This window comes from Rissa tridactyla, chromosome 2, assembly GCF_028500815.1.
Source record: "Rissa tridactyla isolate bRisTri1 chromosome 2, bRisTri1.patW.cur.20221130, whole genome shotgun sequence".
NCBI lineage: Eukaryota > Metazoa > Chordata > Aves > Charadriiformes > Laridae > Rissa > Rissa tridactyla.
The window spans coordinates 104,132,810-104,148,503 of NC_071467.1; the positions used below are offsets into that span (position 1 = coordinate 104,132,810).

Consider the following 15,694-nt stretch of genomic DNA (forward strand, 5'->3'; position numbering starts at 1 on the left):
AAGCTGTCTAGACAATCCATTATGTCTGAGCTGGCAGGGCTGGGCAACAGAGCTTCTTTAAGCACGCTCCATGTCATCCAGTGCTACAAACCACTTAAAGAAAAAAGTGAGATATTAATGCATCCGTACTAACAACTAAAACCACCTCAGCTTGAAAGTTTATTCTGAAGTCTCTGGAAAGTTGAGTTACGCTGTAAATATTTCATTACTTTTGCACTGAACTGGCAACTTGGCCATCACCTAGAAAATCATCATTTGTTTTCTCACCTATTTTGCTCACAGAAACTGAAAGACATGAGACAAGCGACAAAGCAGGTTATCACAACGAAAGCTAGACAACTAATTCTGACCATGGCTTTAAACTTATCTATTGCCTTCTTGCACTAATAATGCTTTAATGTGCTTTCACTGGTAAGGTCTGCCCCCTACAGTTCCCGAGCCCTACTAGCAAAGTTGAGGGAGTGAAGCAATACCCACAGAACAGGAAGGTATGAGTTTGGAAGCACCTAAATTGATGGATGTATGCAAGTTATGAGACACAGCTGGAAAGCATCTGAGGGTGTCATGGGTGCAGGCTGATGTCTTTTCAAGGCTGATCTATCATCTCTGAAAGGTCGTGGTGATCAGGAGAGGTGCTCTATGACTAGAGGCAGGGGAAGAAAAGAAAAAAAACCCATACATATCTTCAAGGAGGAGGATCCAGGGAACTACAGGCCAGCCAGCCTAACCTCATCCCTGGGATGGTTACAGAAGAAGTCCTCGTGGGTGTCATTTCAAAGCACATGAAGGACAAGAAGATGACTAGAAACAGTCAGTGTGAATTTAGCAAGGGCAAACTGCAACTCACCAACCTGATTGCCTTCTATTATGAGATGACTGGCTTTAAGGACAAGAGGAGAGCCGTGGATATTGTTTATAGTGCCTTTAGCAAGTCTACTGACAGTCTCCTACAGTACCTTTATTAGCAAAATATCAACTGTTAAGTGGACAACAAAAACGGTAGAAAATTGGCTGGATCATCAGCTCAAAGAATTTTTCCTCTCAAAGGAAAAACATACAATTTATGACCAGTTACAAAACAGCCCACAGTGATCAATACTAGGGCCAACACTTTAGCGTCTTTTACTAACAATCTGGATGATGTTAAGTTCATAAATGACACCAAGTTATGGTGAATGCATGACAAACTGAGGGACAGCACTGCTATTCAAAGGGATCTTACTCTGGAGGACAGTAACACAATGAAGTTCAGGGTTATCACACAGCTGAGAAGGAGTAACCCCACACTACAGTACAGGTGCAGGGGGCTGACTCCGTAGAGAAAAGCTTTGTAGTCTAGTAGATGGTAACCTGGCAGCCAATTTGAGCACGAGTCAGCAGTGTTCACTCACAGCAAAGGCAGTTGATCGCTTACTGGGCTGTACAGTTGAACAAGTTGTGTGGCCAGCAGATAAAAGAAAGCATTTATTCCTCTCTATCCAATACCCACAAGACTGTACTTGGAGTAATGTGTTCAGTTTTGGACTCCCAAGCACAAGAAAGACATTGACCTACTGAAATGGGCCCAGTGGTGGGCCACCAAGATGATTAAAGGGCTGAGGTACACGGTGTACACGAAAAAGCTAAGCCTTTAGCTTAAAGCCCAGCTTTAAGCAAGGAAGGCTTCTTGTTGCCTACAGCTATCTAAGGGAAGTGTGTAGAGAAGATGGAGGCAGGGTCTTGAACACACACACAGGACAGGAGGAAGCATACATGAGTTATAACTATGGAAATTCCAGTTAGATGGAAGAAAAATTTTATCACCATGAGGATGGTCAGACACTGACACAAGTGCCAGAAAGGTTATGGAATCTCCATCTTTGGAGATACTCACAACTCACCTGGACATGGCCCTGAGCAACCTCATCTAATTGGATCCGCTTCAAGAAGCAAAATGGACCAAATAACCTCAGAGGTCCCATTCAAGCCAAATTATTCTGCAACCTTTTTTAAAGAACAAATCTCACCCCTTGGATCGAGATGTGACGAAGTATACAACTGCATGTGGCGTGCTCAAGAAGTAGGCAGCTGCAAAAGCTTCTCACAGCTACCAAAACGAAGCAGCAGCTTTGCCACGTACATGTTCCCTGATCTGCAGGATGGGCAGACAAATTGATTGTATTTGAACATTTACATGTTTCATCATTGATGTTATTAAAGTAACTAATTATTCTAGCTCCCACCACGAAGGAAAAGGTATTTTCAAAATCTCTGTTTATTCCTTATTTCTTCAGTTACCACCGCAGCCCTAAAAGCAGAATCAGACTCCTCTCCCAGGTTCTGATTGAGTGGCTCAGCAGGCAAAATTTGGAAACCCAAGAGCACCCTCATGTGGATAGATGTTGCTATGAGTTCTCATTCTGCTAAAATACATGCAGGACAATCAAAATTCATATTTTATTCACAGGTTTATTTCCCCACCACACCACTGACTAGAAGCAGTACTTGTGCCAGAAGTAATATTTCTGCTGCCGCGCAGTTCTTCCAACAGAACCTGTTTAAGTCATCTTCTTTCCACAAGACTACAGCTGCGTGGCAGTCCCCGTAAGGCCTGTCAAAGGGCTGGGCAGGGGCACCAGCAGTCAGAGCCAGCGAGAACCCTGAGCAGCACTCTCCAGAAACACAGCACTGAGCATTACCTCCTGTGAAACCTCTTGGTATTAATGCTCATGCCAAGCTGGAGAGCCACCTTTAGCATTGTCTCCATTCTCCCAGTGTTAAAGGACAGTTTTCCCTCAATTTAAAATAAAACTAGAATTTCCTGGTAGAAGATAAGGATTTTTTCTTTTCCGTGCCCACCTCCCCTTTTTTTTTTTTTTTTTTTTTAAATAGAGAGCGCTGCACTCCTCCTTCCCAGCTCCCCCAACCACTGAGGTGTGTGCTTCATGCTGCATGGCAAAAAAAAAAAAAAAAAGGCCTCCCCTGTAAAAGCCTTGGTCACTCCACCTAACCTGCATCCACACCCTGCCCGTCCATCCCCATCCAACCACCTTTCCCCTACCCTTCTGTCATTGTAAGGGGTAGGCTTTCAGATTAGGCATGGGCCCTTCTCTGGCTACACCCAACCCAAAATGATCTGGCAGATCATTTTGAACTATAAACACAAGCATTGTAAACTGCATTGGAAGTGAATAAAAGGAATGGCCTGCTTCCATTTTCATGTTTAAGCCATTCAAAAGCAGTAGCAAGGTTGGTGCAAAAGGAGGGGTTAGAAGTCCCCTAACTCAGGTCTGAACATACTGCTCTACCACCAAATAACATCTTCCTGAAACCATTCTGAATCAGGAGAGATTTTACAAGCTGTCTGTTTTCCCTACTGCCTGCAAGCTGAAAACTTAAAGGGAGATAAATAATAATTTAAAATGTGGTTGCCCCAAAATCATAACACCATCCTCCAAGTTCCCTGCCCTGATTGCTAGTATCACTTTCATCCCAACTTCTTGTTTTAGGAATAGAGAGATGTAAATTATTTGACTACCATCAATGACACAAGCCAAATGAATTAACATATGATGAAGAACATTACAAAGCTAATACAGCTGACAAAATTAAGAACATAGTGTATTTCTGATTATTGTAGAAATATTCTTCATTAGCTAATATAATATATATCCTACTCTGAAATGGAGAAGCAAGTAAAAGAAACAAAAGGACTGTATTTTCAAATTGCATGTGGTGATCTCACAGTAAACCACTGGCAGAGTACTTTATTTACAATCCCACAGTAGCTTGGAACGGAAAAGCCCTCTGCAGGACACCTAGTTAAGTCTCCTGTTCAAAGCCAACACGTTAAAAATTAAAAACGGAAGACATTTCACTTTACCAGGTGGTACTCTGGATCAAATGCACCCTCAGTTAGTTTGCAGATGACACCAAGTTGGGTGGGAGTGTTGATTTGCTTGAGGGTAGAAGGGCTCTACAGAGGGGTCTGGACAGGTATGAGGTTCAACAAGGCCAAGTGCCGGGTCCTGCACTTGGGTCACAACAACCCCATGCAACGCTACAAGGTTGGGAAGAGTGGCTGGAAAGCTGCCCGGCAGAAAAGGACCTGGGGGTGTTGGTTGACAGTCAGCTGAATATGAGCCAGCAGTGTGCCCAGGCAGGCAAGGCGGCCAACAGCATCTTGGCAGGTATGTGGCCAGCAGGACTAGGGAAGTGATTGTCCTTCAGTACTTGGGCACTGGTGAGGCCACACCTCACATACTGTGTTCAGTTTTGGGCCCCTCACTACAGGAAAGACACTGAGATTCTGGAGCATGTCCAAATGGCAAAGCTGGTGAGGGGTTTAAAGAACAAGTCTTATGAGGAGTGGCTGAGGGAACTGGGGTTGTTTAGTTTAGAGAAAAGAAGGCTGAGGGGGGACCTTATCGCATTCTACAGCTAACTGAAAGGAGGCTGTAACGAAGCAGTGGTCAGTCTCTTCTCCCAAGTCACAAGCGACAGGACAAGAGGAAGTCGTGCCAGGGGAGGTTTAGACTGGATATTAGGAAAAATTTCTTCAAAACCAAAAGGTTTGTCAAGTACTGGAACAGGCTGCCCAAGGAAGGGGTTGTGTCACCATTGCTGGAGGGATTTCAAAGACCTGCAGATGTGGTGGACTTGGTAGTGTTAGGTTAATGGTTGGACTCAATGATCTTAAAGGTCTTTTCCAACATAAATGATTCCATGATTCTAGATAAGCAAACTGTTATCCACATTATGCATGAGATAAGAATAATCCCTTCAGCCCTTAAGGCTTTGGAGGTTTCAGTTCAAGAACCAAAAGAATTGAAGGTGGCAGCTCCAGTTTCTCAAGCCTTTTGAAAACAGTATTTTTACAACGACCCCTCCAATACAGCCCTCAAAGTCCAGGGGTGCTACTTACCTTTATCACTGAATGTGAAATATTTCATTCAGTGTATCAAATGGCCCAGTGGAAAATGCGTGGCTAACGTGAAACAACCACTATACAGCAAATCCTACATACAAAGTCAAAGGAGAGAAACATTAATGGCCAGATAAAGTTTTCATTGTCAAAGATGTCATCTCTGGTCTCTGAGTGGAAGCCTAAAGGAAGAATTTTTTTCTGTCAAGTTGCCAAATGATAAGCCTAGAAACTAGAATTCATCAATGGTTATCACAAAATTATAGATATTCTAGAACTGTTGGCTTTGTTGCATGCTAAAAATATTTTCTGAAATGCAACTCACCCATCCACATTGCATGGTGGGTGTTTATCCCATTCGCTGTCCCACAGGGGACAATGACATGACAGGTGGCAACCATTCTGCTCACTTAACTGGTCTAACTGAAAAAATAAACAAGTTAAACTTGGAGAAAAGCAGCTTCCAAACTGAATGGAGCCTGAAGCTCACTGCTTCTGCTTCAGACCTGCATAAGATCTTACACAGCTGAAAACATTTTCTCCTCAAGTAGCCTGTTAAAGGACATTACCTCTCAGCCTACCAATCTTAGTCTCATCTTAAAAGAAGATAAACTATGTACATTCCAATCCAAAGCCTGAAATCAGCAGGAACCTGTTCAACCACCATTGTGCTAATCAAAATTCTGGAAACAGGATTAAGTGCTATCACCCAAACAAGAACCCTCTCCTCCCTGAATTATGCTACCTACACAAAGAGAACAGCAGGTTAGCTGTCAAAAGAGCTGTTTACCTGGCAGATACATGTCATTCCACTTTCAAATGACAGTCACGCCCAGTAAGAAGTCAACATGAACTGTGCTAACAATATAAGACTGCAACTTGAAAAGAAGGACCCATGTGCTAGCATGAAGTAACAGGCTGTCCATAGATCACACTTCCTAATAAATCAGAAAGCAAGATGAAGACATGAGTCCTTGGCATTTCTTTGTCTCTGGAAAGAACAACCCTTTTTTTGGATATAAAGCACATTCCATCACCTTACCTTTTTCCAAGAGGAAACTCAAGACAAACCATTTGAGGCAAGAATTCCTGAATGTCTGCAAACTGACTGCTCAGTGTAATATTGGTAATATTTAATCAGTCTAGAGAAATGGCTTTATGCAGATGTTCATCAAATGATCACAAAAAGTGCCAGCAGCATGCTCAGGAGGAGGAAGGAGGGATGTTTGGAGTTACAGAGTTTGCCTTCCCAAGTAACCGTTACGATGAAGCCTGGTTTTCCTGGAAATGGCTGAGTATTTGTCTGCCGATGGGAAGTAGCAAATGAATTCCTTATTTGGCTCTACCCGCACACGCAGATTTTGCTTTACCTGTTAAACTGTCTTTATCTCAACCCATGAGGTTTCTCACTTTTACCCTCACTTTACTTCTGATTCTCCCCTGCATTCCACCTGAGGGGGAGTGAGCAAGCACCCGTGCGGACCTGCCCACCAGGTTAAGCACACAACACGGGGTCAGGTGTATTATTTCCTGTGGCTTTACTAAAACTACTGATGTTATGCCTGTAGTTCATGAATGGAGTTATAAATTTGAAATCAGCTTAAGATTTGAAAGCTATTGCCTTATACTTTATGCATCGCTCAGGTAATGTCAGTCTTTTCCCCTTCTATTGCCCTGTTCCTCCATACCTCCCATGAAAAGAAACAGGCGGTGATCACCTTTACTCTCATGCATGTCACCACTTGTCTCTCACATGTAAACCTGCTACATGCCATGCATTCCCAGAGAGAACTGCCCACTTGTATCCCTCACCGAAGCATCTGTAAGTCTGTGGACAGATCTATCTCAAGTCCCTCTCCCTCTCCCCTCCTTGCTCCCCAACATAGCCATGTGGCTCAGTTGCCTCCAGCATAGGGAAATCAGGGAATAAAAGCAAAGCCAATACTTCACTGTGGCCAGGAACGTGCTTTCACATAAAGCTGTATGTTCCACCCTGTAGCAAGGACACAGGCATGCAGCAAACATACTGGCCTCATCCCACCACCTCATTGTGGGGGGTGCGTGTGTGTGTTTCTGTATCTCTCATGTTAAGGAAACAGCAGACCACTGGGGGATGGGGACATGGGTAGAGTTAGTTGCACAAGACCTCAACAATCATAAACTATTATTTGGGTTCCTCCCTTCTCAGCTGTATTTTCTAAAAGGCAAATGTCTCTCTGGAATATAGAATTTAAGTGTAGGAATGTGTCTGAGAGAAAATGGTCACGTGAGCCAGCCTCCCTACTATGAGAGATTAGATTAAGAGCAAAACAGGTGGTAGAAGATGGAATTAGTACATGGGAAAAACGGGAACTGAGAAGGTAGAAAACATGTTGTGCTAATGACTAAGTAATTTACTATGTGAATTCTTGTAACCAATCTGATCTGTGAATGAACTGCATGGACAGTGCGTGAACAGAGACTGTAAGCCAATCATATAGCTGCCGCTAGCGCGTGCTCTTATTGCCTGCCTATATATACTCTGTGAAAACTTGAATAAAGGGAGAACGATCATACTCATATTGAGACTCCATCGTTACTCCGGGTCCGTCTCCCACTCCGACATCTTCCGATATCTGGTAGCAGAGGATGGTTCAGCGCGACTGAGTTCTCCGAGACTGCGGTAAGCAGCTAGAGGAGGGGAGTGGGAAACTTCGGCTGGGAGACGTGCTGCTTGGGCGCATCAGCGGGAGCAGACAACGGCGTGAGGTCGCTCCTCACCTCCCAGGCGCAGCTATGGAAACAGAAGCTGCGGCCACGCTACTCGCTGGGATCCTCTCTAAGAGAGGGATTGAAACACCAGCGAAACTGTTGCTCAAACTGATTAAGCCGGAGCAGGAGATGGGGCAACAAGTAACAAAAGAAGAAGGGGCTATATTAAGACTTCTCCTGCATATCGTCTCTAAGAGAGGGGTGAAATACGATGAGCGTATGCTCCGAAGGTTGTTAACCTGGTGCAGAGAGAACGGATTCGCACCAGAGCCCCAGACAGCTTTTAAATCAGAAATATGGGAGGCTGTTGGGAAAAAACTGTGGGAAGTGATAAGTAAAGGAGACAAAGAGGCATCACCGTTAGCGACGACATGGTGGTTGGTGTTATCGACCTTACAAGATATGAACGTGGAACGAGCCACAGCAGCCGGGGCTTTTGCAGCGTTACAACCCACGGGACGGGGATCGAACAGGCCAGGTCCAAAGGTCTGGGACGATCCCCTGCTGATCCCCTCTGCTCCATCTGAGGCCGATGGAGGAGGCAGAATGTCAGCAGAGAAGGACAGAGCCGGAGCTGTTTGCTCCTGACATTGCCCGCCCGCCTCGCCCCCTCCCCTCCCCTGTCGTCCCCCTGAGATAAAAGTGCTGGTTTTGTATGTCTGCTGTGTAAGTGTGTGTGGGCGCCAGCTTATACCTGCTGATCAGCATGTGTGCTACTGTTCGCTTTTGTTGTGTGCAGTGTCGTTAGGTGACTCCACTTGAGCAGGTGTTCTGCCCGGTGTGGTACTGTTCTCGTATGCATCTAGGGCTGACACTCCGTCAAGTGAAGAAGTTTGTATATACGCAGTGTTTAGACGTAAGGCGAGCGCGCCCCAAGTAGATACACCAGAATGGGCTGTAGAACCGATGGAAGTCCTGAAATATTGGGGGAGTTTTCACGAGCCGACACGTTTACGGTCTCGGGAACGGCTCGCCCGTGCAGGGCGTATCGCTGGTTGTTTGTTGTTTGTCTATAAGATCATGGTTGATTGGGAAAAGGAGTTGAGACAAAGTCTATAGGATGCTCTGTAGGAAAATGAGAAACTTAAGGAAAAATGAGAAACTGAGCTCTTGTTGCAAAGGCAGACTTTTATGTCAGTCGTAAGTGATGAAAAAAAAAAAAAAGAAAAAAAAAAAAGAAAAAAAGAAAAAAATGAAAAAAAAGAAAAAAAAAGAAAAAAAAGAAAAAAAAAAAGGAAACCAAACAGGAACAATTAGATGGGAAATGTGCCACGTTAGCACAAAAGTATGCCATAAGCATTACGAGAAAGCATCAGAAAAAGAGAAATAGGACACCTGATTCAAAGCAGTACCATAGAGATATGTTTTTTGGTTTTTTTCCTATATGTGTATATGTTATTGCATGCCTTAGTAGATTGCTCTGTGTTATACCCTGCGAGACTAAAATGAACCCAGCAGAAGCGGTCTCTTGAGCAAGGGGGTGGAATATGGGAAAGCAACGGAAAATCGGCGAGGAGGACTGTAAATACACACAAGGGACTTGCACCTGGGTGCTGGAAAACACCTATATCACACCAATTGTTATTCAGTCTTGGGTGCTTGCAAGAAAAACATTTGGATGACATAAGCCTGTAATGGACTCACAGACACCTTATCTAGCTGCTTGAGAATCTTGGCCTGTTGTGGAAGAAGATCAAAGCACAGTACCAGCAAGAACAGGGAGTCCGCATGCGCTCTTGCTAACAAGGACTCTTTTGCTGCCAAGGATTCGTGATAACAAGGACTCTCTTGCTGCCAAGGATAAGTTTAACAATGCTACTAGTACCGCTATTTCTGAGTTATTGCTAGATGTAGATAGTATTCGATATGCGATGTTGCAAAACAGAACTGCTACTGATTTTTTGCTTTCAGCTCACAGACATGGTTGTCAAGATTTTAAAGGACTGTATTGTATGAATCTAAGTGACCACTCCAAATCCATCCATGCCCAGCTGCAGGAACTGCACCGACCGAACCAGCAACTTGTGGAGACCACTGGGTGAAATGTCTTTGCTGGATGGACTTGGGGGTGGGGTTGGTTGAATCAAATTATACTCATCGCCTGTGTGGAAGGAATTTGTCTGTTATGTTTAGTATGCTGTTTGCCGTGTTTAATAAGCATTATATGATCAGCTGTAAATGCCGCTTTGCATCGTACCCTTGTACGAGTTGTAGAATATGTTGCTCTAAAAACTATGTGTGTATCCATGAGAACCCGACCTTCACAGAAGAAGATAACAAGAAGGGATTACAACAATGTGGTCATGTATCAGACAGTCGCTGTTAGCAGAGCTGGATCATGAGTTTGGTGAGACTCGCTGCATACGCTGGCCACGTGTGCAGCAACTCTAGCCTGTACTTTTCTACTCGATCCAGTGCAGGAGAGTCTGGTGGGACTCACTGCGTGCACTGGCCATGCATGCAGCGACTCTAGCCTGTACTTCTCCACTCAATCCAGTGCAGGATATAAGGAGGCTGTCTTGGGTCAGAGAGGGGGAGAGAGACATGAGCACACTTTGAAGGTACAGGGGATACCCTGAAGCACTGTGTCTGCCCCCGCCCCCCCCATAAGTTCTATGTTCATTAACCCCAACAACTCCGAAGGCATTACAGTATGTTGCAAGATAAGATATAGTCTACTACTGCTGCAAGACGCATTGAACACCTTCCTACAAGAATTTCAACTTTATGCCCTGATAGGACAGTGGGATGATGCACTCGCAAAGAGCCTGACTGCATTAGAGTGGGTATTTTTGCCATATACCTTTTCAAAACCAGTAACTACGATGGTTGAAATGTTACCACGATTTTTTTTCCAGGGTCGCTTGTGCTGTCAGCAACCACAATGTATTTGAAATATTACAAAAGGATTTCTCGTGGGTAAATCCAAAGAAATTGGCTTTCTGGGCTAAATTTAGGAATCTGGGTATTTATTGCCTTAGCAGGGTTCTTTTTGATTCTGTTTTTAATTGTGTTTAGTATATAACCTGCTAAGAGCGTCACAACAAGGATAACATGTCCAAATTAAAAGCGGTCAAAAATGGTTTTGATGATTGGTCAAACTCATGGGGTATAACGGGATGGTTATCAGACTTACTAAAGCAAGGGCTCATGCTACTGTTGGTTATATTATTATTGATTATGGTACCCTCGTGTGTTCTCCGCAAAGTGACTGACATGATAGAAAATGCCATGCATAAGGTCTGGCTGTCTCAAGAAAAAGGGGGTATTGTAGGAATGTGTCTGAGAGAAAATGGTCACGTGAGCCAGCCTCCCTACTATGAGAGATTAGATTAAGAGCAAAACAGGTGGTAGAAGATGGAATTAGTACATGGGAAAAACGGGAACTGAGAAGGTAGAAAACATGTTGTGCTAATGACTAAGTAATTTACTATGTGAATTCTTGTAACCAATCTGATCTGTGAATGAACTGCATGGACAGTGCGTGAACAGAGACTGTAAGCCAATCATATAGCTGCCGCTAGCGCGTGCTCTTATTGCCTGCCTATATATACTCTGTGAAAACTTGAATAAAGGGAGAACGATCATACTCATATTGAGACTCCATCGTTACTCCGGGTCCGTCTCCCACTCCGACATCTTCCGACATTTAAGTAGATAAACTTACTCTTTCTTTTTATAACTTCTGAGTACTAGAAACGCCTGCAAAAAGGTATGCCTTCCTACTGAATAACTTCCAACACTTTTTAACAAATTCAAAATTGTCACTCGATCTTAGAATCTCCATTTCTTATTTCCTTTTGTCTCCTGAAAAGGTCTAAACATTGATGCAGAGAAAGACAAGAGAAGCGTGGTCAGCAGGAAGAAGCGTGGTTGAGGGAAGTGGTTCTGCCTCTCTACTCTGCCCTGGTGAGATCCCACCTGGAGCACTGTGTCCAGCTCTGCAGCCCTCAGCACAGGAATGACACGGACCTGTTGGAGCAGGCCCAGAGGAGGGCCACAAAAATAATCAGAGGGATAAAGCACCTCTCCTATAAGGACAGGCTAGGAGAGTTGTGGTTGTTCAGCCTGGAGAAGAGAAGGCTCTGGGAAGACCTTATTGCAGCCTTCCAGACCTAAAGGGGACCTACTGGAAAGATGGGGACAAACTTTTTAGCAGGGCCTGTTGCAATAGGACAAGGGATAATGATTTTAAACCAAAAGAGGGTAGATTTAGACTATGTATGAGGGAGAATTTTTTTTACGATGAGGGTAGTGAAATACTGGAACAGGTTACCCAGAGAGGTAGTCGATGCCCCATCAACTGGAAACATTCAGGGTCAGGTTGGACGGGGCTCTGAGCAACCTGATCTGGTTGAAGATGTCCCTGCTCATTGCAGGAGGCTTAGACTAGGTGAACTTTAAAGGTCTATCATTCTAAGTAACTGCTCCCAACATACACAGAACTACAACCAAAGTGTCAATGCAGCAGGTGCCATTTCCTCAGGCAAAGTAGACCTCAATTCCTCAACAGCTAGAACTCCATTAATAAACAAAAAAAATACTTTTGGCATTCTAGTTTCACACAGAGATACTGTTATAACCTCTCCTGGACACCCTCCTCAAAAGATCAATAAAAGCATTTTGAAATTAGTCTAACAAGGACACATATAATCCTGCAGAGAAGGGATCTAAACCCCTTCACAACCATGTGCAGTTACACACACAGGTGGTGACAGCTGCATCCCAGCAACAACTGTGCTTTTGTTACGTACTTACCTGCAGAGCAGCTGTACAGGGAATTGAATTACTAGAGAGCCTGGTGTAAAACTCGCACACTTTCAATGAAACCAAAGTGCTGCCCACAACTGGCCAAGGAAAACTGTGTCCCTATTCTGTCTTCAGCTCTGCTCAGGATGTCGAGGCCTGGACAGAGAAGCACACTGTGCATGTCATTTACAGAGCACCCGCAGAAAACCACAGCGAATGCCTGCACGCTTGCAAGCCAGATGCTCCTGCTGAACCCAAACACTCTGAACAGAGGGAGCCAGAGGGCCGATTAAATAAAGTTTACATCCTTCATGGCACATATAACATATTAGTGCTGTTCTAGAGTATACCAACACTTAATTTACCACAAGCCAACTGATGCCCTGAGTTAAGTAAAGAGTGCTGACAAAAGAAGAGGTGAAAATGTGAGTTATTTACCAGGCTGTCGACACTGCCAGTGGAAACCATGTAGCAGATGATTGCACCTGCTTAATTCACATTACCGTTTTATCTTCATTATTACGCAAATACTAGCTCTGTGAAGTTAACTACAAAGACATTTTACATTTTTTCCCTTAAAAAAAAAAGTGGTAGTTTTAAATATTTTTGCAACAGATACTTGGTGAATTTAAGTTTTTATCATTTTATTACTACTGTTTTAAAACTTAATGTTACTTGTGTAACTTCTTGTTTGGGCTAAAAGCAAGGTTGAGGGTTTCAGTACCATGGTAAGTTTTAAAACCAACTTCAGAGAATGAAGGAAAACTCTTGTGATCTACCTACTGTGAAGTGTCCTTCAAAATGTTTAAACATCTACTTGGAAAAAAAAAAAATAATCAAACAAGTCACATTCACTTTGAGACTTGCCTGCCACACTGAAGAGACTGCTCTAAACAATTTCAAAAGATACAGCCTCTTCGGAGCAATGCCTTGTTTAGTGTTTTGTTACTTCTGCCCCAACAATCTCCAACACTCACAAGGCTCTAACTTTATATAGAGGAAACTTGTATTTTCGTGTAACAGATTAAGATATTTATCCACATTTGTTCTAAAACATCTCAGGAAAAAAAAAAAAAAAACAAACCCAACCCAAACATCACTCAATTGCAGCTTTGCTCAGCCTCAGTGGTAGCCATCAAATGCTAGCAGGCACTAGGTAGAACTAGATACTTGCATTAGAAAACAAACGGAATAAAAGCATTATTCCTTCATAACTGGAGCTACTTAACCCCTTTTAACCCCTTCCTTTGCCTAGAAAAAGAGAGGAATAATTTTATCTCTGTATGAAATCAGGAAACCCTACACTCGGGTGCCCACCATACCGCAAATTATATTTATTTTACTTAAGTCAATGAAATTGCAGCAACCTTCCCCCACACCCTCTACTCCCCTCAGCACTGACTGCTAGAAAGTCAGTTTTCAAAGTTATGTGCCAGATAAAGGCTTTTTCAGATAACGTGTGGAAAACAGTGGCATTAAGTGGTTTGTTGGATTACTGACAATAAAACATACCTAAAAGCAATCCCAGGGAGCACAGCAGCAGCTCAGTTCCTATTCAAAGAGAGGCATGAAACAAATGCCTAGGTATTTATTTAACAAGTTCACCTGAAATTCAAAGACCAGTACATTTTCAGTTTAATGGTTCAACAGTTCTACAATAAAACAGTGTTCGTGGATAGTCAATCTTCAATTACAAATACAGGAGCATTTACTACGTAACCAGAGAAAGAAAGTAATATAATGGTTTCTGAAGCCTGAAAATATATTGAAGAACGTTTTTTACACCACTGAAATAAAAAGTGGAAAATGAAAAAGCCAGTTTGTGCTTCTTGAACAAAAGTTTAATCAAAATTCACTAAAAGACATTTTGAGAATGCACTGCCAAATGAAAATATGGCAAAGACTCCCCTTACCTAACCTCTAAGTGAACTTCCCCAGAGCTGCAGCAGAACACAGCACTGCAAGACATAGCTCAGTTAAGCCCTCTGTGAACTGAAGTATAACTTATGCTGTGACGTAAAGCGCCACGCATCCCATTCTTTAAGCCACCAGGACATTATTCGGCATGTACACGACACACAAACACCTCAAAACATTTCCAATTTGTTTACGCCAGTAAGAATTATCACATTTAATTAGACGTGCCCACCCGTTAATGATAAATCAATTCATCCCATTTTGCGAAGCAATTCCAAAATGAGCTTCAAGTAACATCTATTAACCAAATGTTTCAGACCTAAATCAATTGGTTTAAGAGTTAATAGTGCTATTTTCTACAAACCTCAACTTTTTAAGCTATCAAACTACCAAGCAAACGACTTTTTAACCAAAAAAAAAACCCAAGAAAAAAAAATCTGAAGTGAGTAAAAGGTCACATTAAGTTACTTATTTCTGTTTAATTTTAACCACTTGAAGCATTTTTAAATAATCCACTCAACCATAACTAGGAGCACAGACAGCTGTTTCTAGCTCTGACACTGTAAATAAAGCATTGCTGAATACTACTAAAAGACAATAAGAATATAAGCACAAGGAAGACAGGACTGCTTGAAGTTCACATTCCATTGGTTAGTGTTGCAAGCCAGTGAAAATGACTACAGACTAGAATTAAAGACAAACAAAATAGTTTGATACCAAGTCCAGAAAAAATGTTTTGAAAACACAAAAGGAAAAGGTGCTTTGCAAAATACTGATATCAGAACAAAAAAGGTAAATTGCCCAAAGCGTGCTTTTTGCCCCTAAATCTGAAAGGGGAGATCCAGAAGATGAATCATTAAAAGACAGTCTATTTAACCTTAGCAGGAATGGTCTTACGGCTTCAAGAAAGCACTCAGGTTAATATTACTCTTTGGTAGTGTTTCTCAGAGCCAACTGCAGTTTAATTAACTATGTGTGTCGACAAATACAGAAGTAGAGACTCTCCTTTTGCACCACTAATGTCCTCCTTTACTCTGTATTTTTTCAGCTGACCCCTTACTAACTCAAGAATTGCAACAGAGCATAACTAGTATCAACATGAGATTCTGAATTAGTTCAACTAAAATCAGTCTTTAGGAAACTTCTGTGTCTCTATTAGGCATAACTTCCTCAATGCAATGCCGCAACTAATTTAAAACAAAATTACCATGACTTGACAAAAAATGTCTTTCCAAACTACTAAGAGCTGAAATACTGCAAAGATAGTTTGCACCTAGCACGTCCTCTTCCTTAGGCAAATTTAAAAATAGATTCCAACTTTGAAACTGCAGATTGGAACTCTCACCTTAAATGTTAATAATTCCCAAATAACAA

At 42.6% G+C, this 15,694-nt stretch overlaps 1 protein-coding gene across 4 annotated transcripts in view; it reads right to left on the bottom strand.

Moving 5' to 3' along the window:
• The window catches only part of SLC66A2 (solute carrier family 66 member 2), a 74,848-nt gene that overhangs the window by 43,768 nt on the left and 15,386 nt on the right, over positions 1-15,694 (bottom strand). The window contains exon 5 of one of the 4 annotated variants that reach the window (XM_054191419.1): positions 13,916-13,954. The exons of the other annotated variants lie outside the window; for them this stretch is intronic. Coding sequence (XP_054047394.1) covers positions 13,916-13,954 — 39 coding nt within the window. The remainder of the gene's footprint in view (positions 1-13,915; positions 13,955-15,694) is intronic. 4 annotated transcript variants of the gene reach the window in all.